The sequence below is a fragment of the Sminthopsis crassicaudata genome, chromosome 3 (assembly GCF_048593235.1).
Source record: "Sminthopsis crassicaudata isolate SCR6 chromosome 3, ASM4859323v1, whole genome shotgun sequence".
In the NCBI taxonomy this organism is placed as follows: domain Eukaryota; kingdom Metazoa; phylum Chordata; class Mammalia; order Dasyuromorphia; family Dasyuridae; genus Sminthopsis; species Sminthopsis crassicaudata.
Genome location: NC_133619.1, coordinates 336,279,828 through 336,297,888, shown reverse-complemented (window position 1 = coordinate 336,297,888; position 18,061 = coordinate 336,279,828). Strand labels below are relative to the sequence as shown.

Genomic DNA, 18,061 nt, shown 5'->3' with positions numbered 1-18,061 from the left:
CTGATTTTAGATTCAAGGGAATGCACAAAGTAAAAACAGGAAAATCATAAAGCAATCTGTCTCTAATCAATCTTTATCTTTTAAAATATTTTATCTATGTATTTATTTTTATATTACTGTCAATTTTGAAAATGCCTACTTTTATACCAAGGAACAATGGAAAAAGCCCTGGACCTGGAGGCAGGAAAATTTGAGTTCAAATCTGACTTCAAGTATTTATTTGCGGAGGCATATGATCTTGATTAAATCACTTAACTTCCATATTCCTCAGTTTCTTCAACTGTAAAATGGGAATAATCAGCACCTACTTTGCAAGGTTATTATAAGGACCAAATGAAAGCCCTGAGCACAGTGCCTGACACATAGTAGACACTATATATGTGTATGTACTCTTATTGCACAATATTATTCTATCACATTCATATTCACATAATTAAACCATGGTTTGTTCAGTCCCCACTCATTTTATTTCTAATCACAGAAAGTTCTTCACAGAAAGTGAAGAACATTTTGTTATATAATGAACTTTGTTTCTATCTTTGACTCTTTCTTGGGGTAAATACCCAGTAGTGATGTCTACTGAGTCATGTCGTCATTATCACTGTATAACAATTCTTATCCTTATGACATAATACATTTCCTGACCCAAAATATTTTATACCCTCAGTTTATTTTTCAAAATCTTAAAATTTTTTTATTCAATTTCATGTTACTTTAGTTCCAAATTCTTTTTCCTTCACCTCACCCTGTTCAATTCATTAAGAAAAACAAAATTCATTACAAATCTGTATCATCAAAAATATTAAATTTTTGCACAGCAAACAGTATGATATTGAAGAAGCCACTGTCTAAACTCAATGACTACTAAAAAGAGGAAACTTTAAAATTAACTATATATGCATATATATAGTGTCTACTATGTGTCAGGCACTGTGCTCAGGGCTTTCATTTGGTACTTATAATAACCTTGCAAAGTAGGTGCTGTTATTATTCCCATTTTATAGTTGAAGAAACTGAGGAATATGGAAGTTAAGTGATTTAATCAAGATCATATGCCTCCGCAAATAAATACCTGAAGTCAGATTTGAACTCAAATTTTCCTGGCTCCAGGTCCAGGGCTTTTTCCATTGTTCCTTGGTATAAAGGTAGGCATTTTCAAAATTGACAGTAATATAAAAATAAATACATAGATAAAACATTTTAAAAGATAAAGATTGATTAGAGAGACAGCCTTTATGATTGCTTTATGATTTTCCTATTTTTACTTTGTGCATTCCCTTGAATCTAAAATCAGTATTATTTTCCTTGATTAAAAGAACAATTTCTTCAATTTTTTTCTAAACATGTTTCCGCTTTTATCATGGTACACAATAAAAATCAGATCAAAAAGGAAAAAATGAGAGAGAAAAACAAACAAGCAAGCAAACTACAACAAAAAAAGTGAAAACATTATGTTGTGATCCACATTCAGTCCCCATAATTCTCTCTCTGGATGCAGATGACTTTCTCCATCACAAGTCTGTTGGAATTGGCCTGAATCACCTCATTGTTGAAAAGAGCATGCTCATCACAGTTGGTCATCACATAATCTTGTTGCTGTATACAATGTTCTCTTGGTCCTGCTCATTTTGCTTAGCATCAATTCATGGAAGTCTCTCCAGGCCTCTCTGAAACCATCCTGCTGATTGTTTCTTATAGAATAATAATATTCCATTACATTCCTATACTATCACTTATTCAATCATTCCCCAACTTATGGGCATCCACTTAAATAGTTAATTTTATATTTTGACATTTGTTCATTAGCTTTAATGAATCAGTTTCCTGGAAAACTTACCCTCAAATGATAAAGGTCACAGTTATTAAAACTACAAAAATCATATTGATAGGTGATTATCTGAAAAATAGCCTCTTCCAAACTTTTCCCTAGTAAAAGAATGATTAAAATTCTCTAGAATCAAAATACAGGTTAAACCAATCCACAGATTAGAAGCAGTTTGATGATGTGCATTTGGAGTCCCTAAGACAACCTTAGCTTTACTGCTTATCTTAACCATGTCTAACTTTAGACAATCATATTTCCTTTCTGGGCCTCAGTTTACTACTCTATAAAATGAAATTATTAGATTAGGTTATCTGCAAGAACCCTTACAGCCCCAAATTTCATGATCTTAAAAATGTTCAGATTTTACAAAACAGCATCTTACAATGAATTTTATGTTCTCCAGCAGTACTGATAAGGGAAGTCTGGATTCCTCTTAGTTAAGAGTGCATGTTTATCTAGGCACAATCATATTCTTTTTAAAAAAATTGAAAAATTCCCCTAGAAACTATCTGTCAAAATTGGGTTAGAGCCAGTTACAGACATGTTATAGCCAATACAGAAATATAAGACTAGAATCATAGCTAGAGTAGTTTGCTTTTATCTTTGTCATTTTAGTCATGACTGACTCTTGGTGATCCCACTGGGGGTTTTATTGAAAGAGATATTGGGGTGGTTTGCTATTTCCTTCTACAGCTCATTTTGCAGATGAGGAAACTGAGGCAGACAGGATGAAATAATTTACCCAGGGTCATAGAGCTAGTAAGTGTCTGAAGCTGGATTTGAACTCAGGAGTCTTTTGTGACTCTATGCACTGCACCATCTACCTGTCTCTAGATCTTAAATGACTATAATTGGCAATGCTTTCTTGAGGTTTTTTGAAACTCCAGAGTGCTCACAATGTGGCATCCCCTACCTCCCCAGCCTTCTTTCATTCAATACTCCCGCTATTCAGTCAAAATTTATTAAGCATCTATACATGTGCAAGCTCTGGAATACCATATCTTTTTTTCCCCCCAGAAACATTTATTAAGCATAATGCCAGCCACTATGCTAAGTGCTGGGGATACAAAAAGAGGCAAAAGACAGCCCCTGCACTCAAAGAGCTTACAGTCTAATTGGGGAAGATAATGAGCAAACAAATATATACAAAAAAGCCCTAAAGCATGTGCTTTCTTGGCCTTCTTGTCTTTGCTCATATTCTCCTCTCCTCTGGGCTCAAAAAGTGAATTTCCAGGGCTGGAGAGATGACCAGGCACTCATGCTCCTTTCCCAACAGGTAGCAGTTAATGCTCTCTAAATTAATAATTATGTGGTAAATATTATCCCCATGACACCAAAAAGGTGAAAGCAAAACCTGAAACACAACTCACCTATGTTCCATTGGGATAAGTTACAGCGGGCCAGATTTCTAGGGGGATGTGAACCAAGGGAATACTGAATCTGCCAATGGTTCCTTCAGGTATTTTAATATAAAGGGCACACACTCTTCTGAAACTCTAGAGTTTCTTCTGGTTCTATACCAGCCTTCTCCGTGATGATACAAAGATCAGCATCCATATGAGGACCACAAGATAAATCTGCAGAAGCAATTTGGATATAAGGGATGAATTGCTCCTGCTTATACATTTTTTAAAAAAAACTCCATTTCTGACATCCATCTTTATCAATGAGGCTGCTGGAGGATATTCACTTATTCTTGAAAGTTTGATTACTAATTGGTCAGAAGCACATGCTTGAGCTGGACCATTGACTTCTCTGAATGTTAATTAGCCATGGTTCATGTACCTAACTTGGGAGCAGTATTGTCCACACTCATGATTGGCCTTTGGCCCTCAGTAGGCCTTTGATATTTCCTTTATGTCTAAAGGAAATCTAGAATGTTTTGATTTCTCCTAATTAGCAGTAGCTAGGTGGAGCCATAGTGCACAGAACACTGGGCATAGAGTAAGGAAAATTCATCTTCCTAAATTCAAATCTGGTCTTAGACACTTATTAGCTGTGTGATCCTGGACTGGTCGCTTTACCCTGTCTGCCTCAGTTTCCTCATCTGTAAAAGAAGCTGGAGAAGGAAATGGTGAATCACTCTAGTATCTCTGCTAAGAAAACTCTAAACTCCTAAAAAGAGGTCACAAAGATGAAAACATCTAATCAACAACAAAGTTCTTGTCCTTTTAAGAGTATAAACTTTAAGAAGGCAAAGACCACCTTATCTATACCTTCTATTTCTTTTATCTTCATCACTGTCTAGCACAAATAGGCTTCTGCATACAGTAAGCATTAGATAAATAGGTGTTGTACTGACTCATTCTCCTGAAACAAACCTGACTTCTTTACTCCCCCTTCCTGATCCTCTCAAACTCAGAGCTTAAAATGTTTTAGATTTAATAGTCTCAGGGGCAACTAGGTGACTCAGTAAATAGATCAGGAGGATGTGAGTTCAAATCCAGCCTCAGACACTTACTAGCTATGGGACTCTAGTCACTTAACTCTGCTTGCCTTAAAAAAAAATAATTAATAATCCCTTGGATGGAATGATGTGCTGATCTTATGACTCTACTCATAAAACTCTATCCAAAATGTCATATATTTGTTTTCTCAGAATTTTACCTTTATCCTGTTCTCTCAGAATCTTATAACTTTTTCCAACGAATATACTGTACCTGTTTGTTTGCTTTAGAAATTTTGCCATTAAGACAATTCTGAGATACCACTACACACCCGTCAGATTGGCTAAGATGACAGGAACAAATAATGATGAATGTTGGAGGGGATGTGGGAAAACTGGGACACTAATGCATTGTTGGTGGAGTTGTGAAAGAATCCAACCATTCTGGAGAGCAAATTGGAACTATGCTCAAAAAGTTATCAAACTGTGCATACCCTTTGATCCAGCAGTGCTACTACTGGGCTTATATCCCAAAGAGATACTAAAGAAGGGAAAGGGACCTGTATGTGCCAAAATGTTTGTGGCAGCCCTTTTTGTGATGACTAGAAACTGGAAGATGAATGTATGTCCATCAATTGGAGAATGGTTGGATAAATTATGGTATATGAAGGTTATGGAATATTATTGCTCCGTAAGAAATGACCAGCAGGACGAATACAGAGAGGTTTGGAGAGACTTACATGGACTGATGCTGAATGAAATTAGCAGAACCAGAAGATCACTATACACTTCATCAACAATACTGTATGAAGATATATTCTGATGGAAATGGATATCTTCCCATAAAGAAGATCCAACTCACTTCCAGTTGATCAATGATGGACAGAAACAACTACACCCAAAGAAGGGTGGGAATTGAATGTAAAATGTTAGCACTACTGTCTTTCTACCCAGATTACTTATACCTTCAGAATCCAATTCTTAATGTGCAACAAAAAAATTGGATTTATACACATATATTGTATCTAGGTTATACTGTAAGACATTTAATATGTATGGGAGTGCCTGTCATCTAGGGGAGGGAGTAGAGGGAGGGAGGGGAAAATTTGGAAAAATGAATACAAGGGATAATGTTATAAAAAAATTACTCATGCATATGTACTGTCAAAAAAAATTTTATAATTATAAAATTAATAATAATAAAAAACAAAAACAAAACAAAAAGGAAAGAAAGAAAGAGAAAGAAAGAAAGAAAAGAAAGAAAGAAAGAAAGAAAGAAAGAAAGAAAGAAAGAAAGAAAGAAAGAAAGAAAGAAAGAAAGAAAGAAAGAAAGAAAGAAAGAAAGAAAGAAAGAAAGAAAGAAAGAAAGAAAGAAAGAAGGAAGGAAGGAAGGAAGGAAGGAAGGAAGGAAGGAAGGAAGGAAGGAAGGAAGGAAGGAAGGAAGGAAGAAAGGAAGGAAGGAAGGAAGAAAGGAAGAAAGAAAGGAAGAAAGAAAGAAAGAAAGAAAGAAAGAAAGAAAGAAAGAAAGAAAGAAAGAAAGAAAGAAAGAAAGAAAGAAAGAAAGAAAGAAAGAAAGAAAGAAAGAAAGAAAGAAAGAAAGAAAGAAAGAAAGAAAGAAAGAAAGAAAGAAAGGAAAGAAATTTTGCCACATTCTTTGGCCAAAATAAACAAGGCTTTGAACCAGGTGAAAAGACAAAGGTCTAAATGAGATTGCCAAATGTAGGTGGAGGGGAATAAACTACACTAGCACTGGCTGTTTCTATGCTTCCTTCTTCCCTCTTACTGTTGTCCTTAATTCATACCTTAAGGAATATTCCTATTCTTTTCTATTTATAGATGGCCTAGCCAGCCAGTTACATAGTGCAGAGAGTGCTGGGCCTGGATTTGACACAACACATTGTGGGGTGGGCTTAGAACATAGGAGAAAGTTGTATACAAGGATCCTTTTTTTTTACATGACATATTCATAGGGCAGCTAGATAGCATTATAGTGCATAGTGTTTGACTTCAGACACTAGTTAATGAGTGACCCTGCATAAACCATTAACTTTACTTGCCTCAGTTTCTTCATTTGTAAAATGAGTTGGAGAAGGAAATGGCAAACTAGTAACTTTGCCAAGAAAATTTCTAATGAGATTACAAAGAATCCTGAAAAACAACCAAACAACATAATACATATGTTTTTAAAAATTAGGTTATACATTCATTTTTTACATATTTCTATATGAGTCATGTTGAGAAAGAAAAATTAGAATAAAAAGCAAAAACCATGAGAAAGAAAAAAAAAACAAACAAAAATTTAAAAATACATGCACACATTTTTAAGCCAGAATATTTTATTCTCCACAGACTATAGCTGTATTTGTTTTAGGATCAAGCAAGATTCATGTGTTTCAATGGAGGATCTAAGTGCAGAGTGGAGTGGGAAAGGGCAATAACACAGAGGATATGAATTTTAAACTTAGGGCAAATAAATATTTCATCCCAACTTTGGTCTAGAATATTTCATTTTCCACCCCTGGGAAAACTGCCAAATATCAACCTCAAATAGCTATAGTTGAGCCAGTGTCTGCTTATATTACAGGAAAGTCATCTGGGGGCAAAGAAATTTTGAGATTGTATAAAATAGCTTAAGATTCACCATCAAGGCAGTATTGCCATGGCAATATCTGAGTTTAAAAAGATGGGTTCATTGTCCTGGAAATCATCTTGGAATCCTTGAAAGTACTTCTTAATTTCCCAAATACAATCCAATCTGCCATCTTTTTCCTATTCTACTTTGGGTCCAACTCTATTGGATCCATATTGTCCATAGGGAATAGGAAATATAGATAACACTGTACTCGCCCAAGAGACTAACCAGCCAACTTCATGGTACGGTCTGGAAGCTAATTAGTTTGTTTCGGAAGACCTGCTCAAGTTTTTTATAGATTTTCTTCTGAAATAGATATTGGCACTTAAGCTGCATTTGAGTATCACCATGTGGTGAGGATGGTTTTACTCTTCACATAGTTCTCTGAAAAGAGGCATATGGATGTAGATGCTTCTGACCATGTCTCTATTCTCCTTAGTCTGCCAGATTTCTCTGATATTCAGAAACAGATATAGCACAGGAACAGATTTCCTTGAATGTCTACTATATGTCTTGTTCTCCCTATTTTACTGTGAGCTTTGTGAGGGGAAGTTCTACATCGTATTTATTTGAATATCCCATTTTAGTGCACTGCACTGGGTACAATATATTGGAGAAAATGTTTATTGAATTGAATGGATAACTACTAAGATTTGAAAGTCTTGATGAACTTCTCTCTTTGATTGTATATGGAATATCATGTTCATTCAGAATGACCTGTCTCCTGTAACAAAGATTTAAAGAAAGAAAAATAATCAAAACTACTTCAGCAAAACTAACTATATGACAACCAGGTCTGATAGAATATATGACATTACACTCTGAATGCTACATTTTAAGGAAGGATATATCCAGTAATATGCAATAATATTTTGAACTAGTAGCCACCTGTTAAGAAAGCACATTGACAAACTGGGGATGGTGCAAAGGAAAATGCCCAGAAGTCACAAATAGGAACAAGGGCTTTTAGCCAGGAAAAAAGAAGACTTGGTGGGGATAGATTACTCATTTTAAGCTCTGGAGGACTGTCATAGGAGATAGCAAGTAGATAAAATTAGGAGAAATGAAATGAATGGATAAACCCCTCCAAAACATTTAACAATTAATGAATGCAAAGCACTTGAAATACAAGTAGGAAAGAAAAACTTAATGAGTAGAAGTTGTGGATTTTGGTACAAAACAATCTTAACAATGACATCTTCTGGGATTTGGAAGGCTGAGTGCTTTCCTTTTTCTTTTTCCCCCCAAAAAAGGCTTTCATTGATTGAGATCAAACCTGACATCTATAAAGTACTCTTTATGATCCTACACCAGAGTTCTGAGGAAAGGTTTTTTTTTTTTTAATTTTATTTTTACACACATTGCTTTATGAATCATGGTGGGAGAGAAAAATAAGAGCAAAAGCGAAACCATGGAAAAGAAAAAAAGCAGAAAAAAGAAGTGAATATAGCATATGTAGATTTACATTCAGTCTTCTTAGTTCCTTTTCTGGGTGTAGATGGCTTTTTCTGCCTAAAGTTTACTAGGATTGCCTCGTATCGCTGAACCACTGAGAAGAACCAACTGTTTCACAGTTGGTCATCACACATTCTTGCTGTTATGGTATACAATGTATTCCTGATTCTGCTTGTTTCTTTCAACATCAGTTCATGTAAAACTGGAGAAAATTCTTAAAGTTTAGGTTTCACTGTTAGATCTAAGATCTTCCCAGAAAAGGAGGAAATAGAAAGAAACCCAATGTAACCTATAGATCTGTATAACTAATTATCTCCTGTACACAAAAGAAATGCTCAACACAAAATACTCACTAGCAAATATTCACGGTAAAACAAAATAAAACTTAAAGAATAAATAGCAAAAAAAGAATAAGTAGCAATAAACTATTGTTATCTTTTGGGAGTTTGTGGAAACACTTATCAGGCATTCTGTGGGATTATTAAGTAGGCACTTTTCGTTTTTCTCCAGTTCTGCATTCTCAAAACTATGACCTCAAAATTTGTGTTTTTTAGCTTGAGGAGCCAGTGTTTGGACTCATCCTTCTCTTTGTGGTCATCTTCTTAGCTGTACAAGATCCTGCTGCCAGTCAGCTTCAATTGAGAGTGTCAGGATCTTCCAGACTCTCAATTTCAAGAAGTTATCTCAATATCCCCTATTCCTCAGTAACCAGAGCTTAGAGAAGAATTCCAGGGATAGCTGTTTCTCAGGCTTACTTAGGGGCTTTAGCCTCTCTAGGGTTACATTGGAGAATGATGAGATGATGGCACATCTTTGTAAATGTTGTTGTCTTTGATATTTGTACTTGCTTTCTGTGATTATCTTTAGTGACACAGAGGAAAAATCGTTGGTCAGAGACAAGAGGGTAAAAGGTTGATTGAAAATGAACTATAATGACGCCTCCTCTTTTTCTGCTTTTTAGGCAATATCCCTTGCCCAGCTCATGATGGCACGCTTTCGATTTTGTTCCTGCATCTTGGGAGTCAGCCTGGGCATCTCAGCCCATCTGGCAGCTGGTGCCAACCTTGCTCTGCTCTTTCCTGGCTGGGAAGTGACTTATCTGAAAAAGGGCCTAATAGGCAAGCATGCTCTGAGGGGCACGGGCCTCTGGGGATCTGGCCTGATAGTAAGAACATCTTTTTCTTCATTACTGGTCCCCTTTTCTGCTCTTCCTCATAGTGGATTTGCAATTAGATCAGAGAGAGATTTTTTCCTAAAGATCCAACCTAAGATGGCTTCCAGTAGGAAGCCTGGGGAGAGAAGAATCTTTGGGACCCAGGGGTTAAACTGTAGTTTGGAAAATAAAGGGAAAATTCTGACTGGGGTGAGGACTGTGAACTAACTCTTATCAGCACAGCCTGGCAGTCTTTAAATGCATTGTGTTCTGATGGTCTGAAACTGAATAAGATAGAGCAACTGCTTTTTGTGGTAGCAAAGAATTGGAAAATAAGTGGATTCCCATCAACTGGGGAATGGCTGAACTAGCTGTGACACATGAAGATAATGGAATATTACTATTCTATAAAAAATGAATATGCTGAATTTAGAAAGGCCTGGAAAGATTTACATGAATTGATGCTGAATGAAACAAGCAGAACTAGGAATACATTGTCATAGTAACAGCAAGAATGTGAAATGATCTACTATGAAAGACTTGAATCTTCTCAGTGATTCAGTCATCCAAAGTAATCCCAATAGACTTTGGATAGAAAATGCCATCTGCATTCAGAAAAAGAACTAAGGAGACTGAATGTAAATCAACACATGCTGTGTTCACTTCTTTTTTCTGTTTTTTTTTTTGTTGTTGTTTTAATCTCTCCCATGATTTTTCTTTTTTGCTTTGATTTTTCTCTCCCAACATGATTTATAAAGTAGTGTGTAATAAAAATAAACTTAAAAAAAGATTGAGCAGCTAGATGGCACAGTGGATAGAGCAGCGGGCTTGCAGTCACTGGGACCTAAATTCAAATCCAGCCTTAGACATTTACTAGTTGTGCAATTTTGGGCAAGTCATTTAATCCCAATCACCTCAACTCTCCCTCTCTCTGTCCCCCTTCTACCTTCCCTCCCCCTACCAAAAAAAAGACATTGAATAAAATACTGAAATACAGGATAATCCTATATATTCAGGGTATATGGCTGGCTTACTGAGCATGAAGGTAGGATCCTCAGGACCACCTGGTTCTCCTACATTATCACATTTTACTTTTTTCCCCATAGGTACTGTTTGCATCTGTTCTCATCACACTGACAGGTTGGCGGCGGGGCTGCTTCAGTAACAGTGGACACTGCAAAAGTGTAAGTAGTTGTGTAAGTAAGTAAGAATGTTGTGATTCTTATATCTTTTTATTTTAATTCATTGCTTAGTTTGGTATATTTCTTGAATTAGAAAGATATATAATACAGCTGTTGTGTATATATATATATATATGTATATTATATACATATGTAAAATTATATTAAATACATGTCTATGTGATAGATTTTTATCTCCATCTATAGTGAAGATAAAAACCTTGAGATTACTTTATTTCATTAAATGTCTGAAGTAGAAGGGAATTTAGGATCCAGTCAAAACTGACCTCAGTCACTTACTAGCTATGTGGCCCTAAGAAAGTCACTTAACCCCTATTTCCTCAACAACAACAACAACAAATTATATAACAAGTAAACAGAGATATCAATTGATAAAGTATTATTATTTCTCACAAGCTTTTGCAAGATGTAAAATTATTTATTTGGTTTTCATATTTGTTTAGATTTGCAAAAATTGTTTGTTTTATAGAAGAAATCTAATAGGATCAAACCTCTGTTTTGTGAGTTTGGAGAAACATCATCTTCCCAGAAAAAGTGTCTTTAGAGGTCAAAGAAACAGAGCTACAAGGTTATGAAAATAGAGATCCTTAGTCTGGGAAGAGCAGGATGATCTTTACTGATTTTTATCTTGAAGGAAACCTCCACTATCTTAGAGGTTCCTACCCTTACCTGATAAGATTAGGTAAGAAGAAAACATCCCATTGGAACAAAACTTATCTTTGGCTATTCCTGAGGTGCCAAGGTTAACACATTCTATCCCAGATCATCTGCTTTCCCATCTCTATTACCTAACATCCCAAATAAAGGAAAGTGACCCAGTAATCTGTAATGTCATCAGATTGTATAAAACCATATATGTGTGTATCTCCTTTTGTTCTAAGCATTGCTATTTACCTGGAAACTGCCTTTCAGTTGATGCTAACTAAACTTTTTACCTTCTAGTTTTGCCTCTTGATTTATTGACCTTCAGTCAAACAGACCAAGTTGAGATTTGTTACTTTCTACAAGGATCTAAACTTCTGAGTTGAGGAATTCTCAAGAGTTCCCTTTTAATGGATGACCCACACAATTTTACTTATATTATGTAACATTTTCTGCTCCTATAAGTTTAGAGGTTTGAGATTTTTTTATCAGATATCTCTATCATAAAATTAATATCAAAATTAGGAAACTGACACAAATATGTAAAATCAGGAACCATTCTCCAATGGATAAATGGTCAAAGATATTTTTATAAAATTTTCAAAGTAATTACAAATTATCAACAACTCTAGGAAAGATTCTTACAACACTAATTATAAGAAAAATGCAAATCAATACAATTTGAAGGTTTTACTTCTAGCAAATTTTTAAAAATGACAAATGATGGGAAGTCAATATTTCAAGAATTTCTGAAAAACAGGAAGATTAATACACTCTTGAATGAGTTGTAAATTGGTCCAACTATTCTGTAAAACAATATGTAATTGAGCTAAAATGAATAAAGTGATCATATTTAGGAATATATCCAAGGTAGGTAAATACTTGTTAAAGTCAAAGATAGAAAATAGTCACAGAAATACTTTGAATAATATCAAAGAACTGGAAACAAAATGGATGCAAATTGAGTGGTAGGTATCTAAACAGATTCTGGTATATGATTGTTATGAAATGGTAATGTATCATAAGAAAACATGAATAAGAAGAATTCAGAGAAGCATGGAAAATCTTATATGAACTGGCATAATGGCTCCAGGCATTTTCTCTGTCTTTCTTTCCTGGAATTGCCTTCCATCCTTCAATCTCTCTGATTTCCTTTGAATCCTAATAAAAATCCCACTTTCTACAGGAAGTCTTCACCAAGTCCTCTTTATTCTAGTACCCTTCCTTTGTAATTATTTTTGATTTATCCTGCTTATAGCTTGCTTTGCATATATTTTACATGTATGTTGTCTCCTCCATTAGATTGCAAGCTCTTTGAGAGTAGAGACTCTTTTGCATCTTTTTTGTATCCCCAGTACTTGGCACAGGGCCTGTGTATAGTAGACTTTGAATAAATGTTAATTGATTAATGCAAAATGAAGTATGCAGAACCAGGGAAACAATAAGCATGGTGATTTCAATAATACAAGTTGGAAGAATAGAAAAAGGAAACTGAATTCTGTAGTGATAATGACCAACCTTAGCCCAGGAGATGAAATCCCTTCTTTGGAGAAGTGGGACACTCTGTCAAATTGGGTTGATGTATTGGTTAGTTAAACTTTTTTTTTCCCTCTCTTCTCTTTTTCATTTTTTTTTCTCCAAGGGATGGCTTATAGATAGAGGAGGACTATATTAAGAAATGAAGGTGCTATAAAAACAAGAGAAAGCAAAACAATCATAATTTTTAAAATTAAAATTTATTTTTTCACAGCTACCACTGGAAAAATGTTATTTTTAAAAAGATGTTTTGATGATACCTTTTGTTTTATATAACAATCATCTCTGAATACAACCCTTCTCTTCTTTAATGAAGGAAAAAAGGAAAAGAAAAATGATCAAGCAAAAGCAACTGACACAATGATGGTGTACAACAGTTTATTCAATATTTTATCCCCATAGTCCTCCAATTTTCTACCAAGAGTAGAGAAGTACTTCCTCATCTCTGAAGTTAGGGTTAGTCCTTATAACCATTCATCAATAAGCTTCATTTTATTATTATTTTCATTTTTATTATTATAATCATTGTATAATTGTTCTATTAATTATACTTGTTTCATTCTGTATCAGTTAATACAAATATTATCATATTTCTCTGAATTTCTCATATTTCTCATTTCTGACTAATATGCCATTTTATTTATATGTGATTATTCAATCATTCTCCAAATAATATATACACATAATATGAACTCTCAAGTAGATTATTCTCAGGAATTGTTAAAATAAGAATCATAATCAGGTCAATTCTATAAAATTATCCTGTTTAGTGAAAGCTCTTCTCACTCAGCTTTTATTGTCTCAATGAAAAGACAGTCAAAACAACTTTTGACATTTTGATTAGCATATCTTTTTAAATAGTATTTTATTTTCTAAATGCATGCAAAGATAGTTTTTATCATTCACCTTTTCAAAACTTTGTGTTCAAAAATTTTCCCCAAGACACCAAGCAATCTGATATAGGTTAAATATGTGCAATTTTTCTAAATATATTTCCTATTAAAAAAAAAAAAAAACAGATCAAGAGAGAAAAAGCATGAGAAAGGGAAAAAATCCAAACAAATAAACAACAACAAAAAGGTGAAAATGCTATGTTTTGATCTATCTGCAGTCTTCATAATTCTATCTCTGGATGTGGATAGGTTTCTCTATCACAAGTTTGTTGGAATTTCCTTGAATCACCTCATAGTTGAAAAGAACCAATCCATCACAGCTGATCATCACATAATCTTGTTACTGTGTACAGTGTTCTCTTGGTTCTGCTCACTCAGCATCAGCTCATATAAATCTTTCTAGGCCTCTCTGAAAGCATCCTGCTGATCCTTTCTTATACAATGATAAAATTCCCTAACATTCATATACCATAACTTATTCAGTCATTCACCAGCAGATTTCGAGTTTCTTACCACTACAAAAAGAACTTCTACAAACAATTTTGCACATGTAGATCTTTTTCCCTCTTTTATGCTCTCTTTTGGATACAAACCATGTAGAGACACTGCTGGATCAAAAGGTACGCACAATTTATAGCCCTTTATGCATAGTTCCAAATTGCTCTTCAGAATGGTTGGATCATTTCACAACTCCACCAACAATGTATTAGTGTTCCACTTTTCCTTCATCCCTTCCAACATTTATTATTATCTTTTCCTGTGGTCTGAGCCATTGATTAGCATATCTTTAGACAATTCTTGGATCTGGTCAGTTAAGTAGATTCTGCCCCCTTTTCTCTGCTCCCCAAGACCTTAAAAGATGACATTTTTCCAAAACCAAACTGCTCATTCAATACGACTGCCTTTTGAGTTGTAACTGCTTAAGCCCTTGAAACCACTTTGGTGTAAAATAGTTAGCAAATCTTTGTAACCTGGATGCCTATGACATAATTTCTTTCTGTCATGAACTGTATCTCTATTATCTTATTTTTATGTGATATTCTTTTACAATAAATTATTCTCATGAATATATTTCTATTTCTCTTTACCACTTCTGGTGCCTATTTTACCTCTTCACACACACACACACACACACACACACACACACACACACACACACACACACACACACTTTGTATCCAATTCTTTGTTGTCACAAAAAAATCAATTGTAGATATTTTATATATATGGAACCTTTTTTGTCTTTGATGTTGTTAGCATATATGACCTGTATTAAGATCTCTGAATCAAAGGTAATAAATAGTTAAGTGCCTTTTATTATTCAGTTCCAAATTGTTTTCCAGAATTCACTATGAATCTTTTAACTTAAAATTGAAATCTTTTAGAACATATGCATAGCTTCTATGTACTTTGGGATTCAAGGTGATTTGGCTTTCATGGAGAAACTACTATACATCTCTCTCTCTCTTTTTTTTTAATGATGTACTCTTTTCTTGAATGCATTTTAAACTTCATATTTTTGAAGAAATTAGAAGATTTGGAAATAAACTAGAAGCCAGCAAAGATAATAATGATGTTAATAATAACTAACATTTATATAAGCATTTAATATGTGCCAGACACTATGTTAAATGCTTTACCATTTTTACTCCTTTGGTCCTCACAACAGCCCTTGAAGGTAGGTGCTATTATCATCTCCATTTTACAGATGAAGAAATTCCTGAGGTAAACAAGAATAACTGACTGGCCCAGGATCACACAGCTAGTAAGTGCTCAGGTCAGATCCTGATTGCAGGTCCAGCACTCCATCCACTGAACCACCTCTATGACCAAGTACCACAGTGAATGATAAAGCTAATTATTTGTTAGGAATGTAAATGACAAACAAATTATCTACCACAATTGGTGATTAGAAAAGAGATGTTTACAACTTGGCCATAATTTTTCTTTTTCTATGCTATGTTTGTTTTGATTGAGGATTCAAGAATGGGGGGGCATTGGATAGAGCACCAACCCTGAAGCCACGATCTGAGTTCAAATCCAGCCTCAGACACTTAACACTTCCTGGCTATGTGACTCTGGGCAAGTCAGTTAATCTCAAATGCCTCAACAAACAGAAAAGAACTAATCTAAAAATCACAAGAATGAAAAAATTAGGATTTAGACAGGAAGATTTGGCCATAATTTGGGGGAATTGTAAGTAAACAATTAAAAGTCTATCTAATAAGATCAAAAGCTGAATTAAAGTCATCTATAGAAGCTTTTGATGTAAAGATGTTGTAAGGTTCTATAGCATCTGCTGATTTTTGAGCCTGAAGCTCTAGATGAGATGGATTCCATACAGAGAAAAAGCATGTATCCTATAATCCTGGTAATTCTTTTCACCTTCCATGACGTACCTAGCTTCATGCCAACATCCACAGCATCCTATCATCCTTCAGGAAGATGGGGTTACAAAGAGTTGGACATGACAGAAAAACAAATGAACAACAGATTTGTCAGTAAGGTAGGCACAGTGACTTGTTAGATGACATTGTAGGTTAGGGGGTTACTCCCTCTCAGACTTAATTTCACTTTCCCCCTTCCTCTGTAGATGCTCATTTCCTTGCTGGCAGGTTTCCTGGCTTTTTGGGGGGCCTTTGCTTGCTTTGTCACATCTGGTGTGGCCCTGAAGGATGGCCCCTTCTGCATGTTTGCTGTTCCCTCATCCAATGAGACACAGGCCTTGAAGTACGGCTATCCATTTAAAGGCTTGAATGACAGGTAAATGGAAAGATTTTCATAGGACCATAGACTAGGAGAAGGAAGGGACTTTAGAAATTAAATGATACCTTTACAAGCCCGGTCCTTTCCCAGAAATGAGAGTGCTCATCCTAATTTCTCATCATTTTTCTTAACTTGTTCTTTTGTCTTTTGTTGTTGTGGCTATGCAGTCATATCAGCTGTGTCCAATCCTTTGTGACATCATTTGGGGTTTTCTTGGCAGAGACACTGCAGCAGCTTGTCATGTCCTTCTCCAGACCATTTTACAGATGAGGACACTGAGGCAGCCAAGGTGAAGTGACTTGCCCAGGATCACACAGTTAGTGTCTGCGGTCAGATTTGAATTCTGGGAGATTCCCAACTCCAGGCCTGGTGCTCTGTGCACTGTGGCGCCACCTAGCTGCCCACTAATGTCTCTCACACTCCACTAATCTCTTGACAAAGGTAGCAAGGTGACTCAGAGGACAGAGACCTGGGCTTCAAGTAAGGAAATTCTGAGTTCAAATGTAGCCTCAGACGCTTCCCAGCTTTGTGACCCTGGATAAGTCATTTCACCCTTTCTACATCGGTTATCATCTGTAAAATGAGCTGGAGAAGAAATGGCCAATCCCTCTAGGATCTCTGCCAAGAAAATCCCATGAACAATGTGGTCCAAAAAGAGTCAGACATGACTGAACAAGTGAACAACAGCAATTGCTGGGCTATTCTTGAATCCCAGTGGAATCTTTTCTTGTAACAAAGAAAAAAACATTTAAATTAAAAAAAAAAAAAAAAAAAGGCAAACAAACCAATCAACACAGTGACCCTCACTCCATCTGCCAAATTCCATATTAGTAGTTTATCACCTTTATTGAATGTTTGTTTTTTGGATAATGTATTTTATCCTCTGTTCTCTAGGATCAAGATTGGTCCTTGCATTTAATCTGGGTTCAGTTATTTAATCATTGTTTTATTGTCACTTTTATATATAGCATTGTGATTGTTGTATCCATTATCCTTGCACATATGTTTTTTGTTGATTATGGTGCAATAACATTATTTTTGATGAGGCCCTGAGTAACCAAGGTTGGCAGAGAAAGCTTGAAGTACTGATAAGATTATTCCCTGGGGTAAGCAGGGAAGGGCACTGTTGGGAATCAGTTTACAATCCTATACCCTGTGTAGATTTTGAGTAGCCCCATCTTATTGCATCCAATAAGATATCAAAACCCCAAGCTTAAATTTCCCCTACAAATCTGTCCATAGCCTAGGCCTTTTGGGTTAGCCCATCATAGCATTTTGCCATTCAACCCTCATCATACTTCATGGTGTGTTTCTCCCTGTTATATAGCTAACTAACTCTTTTAGGGGGCTAAACTCTCTATGGATTTAGCCTGATTGCTAACAGCATGTTCATATCTCATGATGTATTCCTTTTCTCCTGCTAATTTGGGAGTTCCTTTGGGGAACTTGTCTTTTCCTTGCTAACTATATGCTTTCCCAATTCTATTTCATATTTACCACCTGGTGTCTGTTTTACCTCTTCATTTTGTCTGAAACCTTTTCTTGTAAATAAATCTATCTTTTGGCAAAGA

The 18,061-nt window shown here is 35.3% G+C and overlaps 2 protein-coding genes across 4 annotated transcripts in view; one reads left to right on the top strand and one right to left on the bottom strand.

Moving 5' to 3' along the window:
• LOC141561646 (uncharacterized) overlaps nt 1–18,061 on the bottom strand; it is a 612,565-nt gene that overhangs the window by 563,108 nt on the left and 31,396 nt on the right. The window lies entirely within an intron of this gene.
• The window catches only part of TM4SF19 (transmembrane 4 L six family member 19), a 36,090-nt gene that overhangs the window by 13,538 nt on the left and 4,491 nt on the right, over nt 1–18,061 (top strand). For 2 of the 3 annotated variants that reach the window (XM_074301549.1, XM_074301547.1), the window contains exons 1-3: nt 8,179–9,463; nt 10,558–10,635; nt 16,318–16,487. In XM_074301549.1, the coding sequence (XP_074157650.1) occupies nt 9,281–9,463; nt 10,558–10,635; nt 16,318–16,487 (431 nt within the window). In that variant the 5' untranslated portion in view covers nt 8,179–9,280. Of the gene's footprint in view, nt 1–8,178; nt 9,464–10,557; nt 10,636–16,317; nt 16,488–18,061 lie in introns of those variants that run through there. The other variant, XM_074301548.1, reaches the window with a different exon arrangement.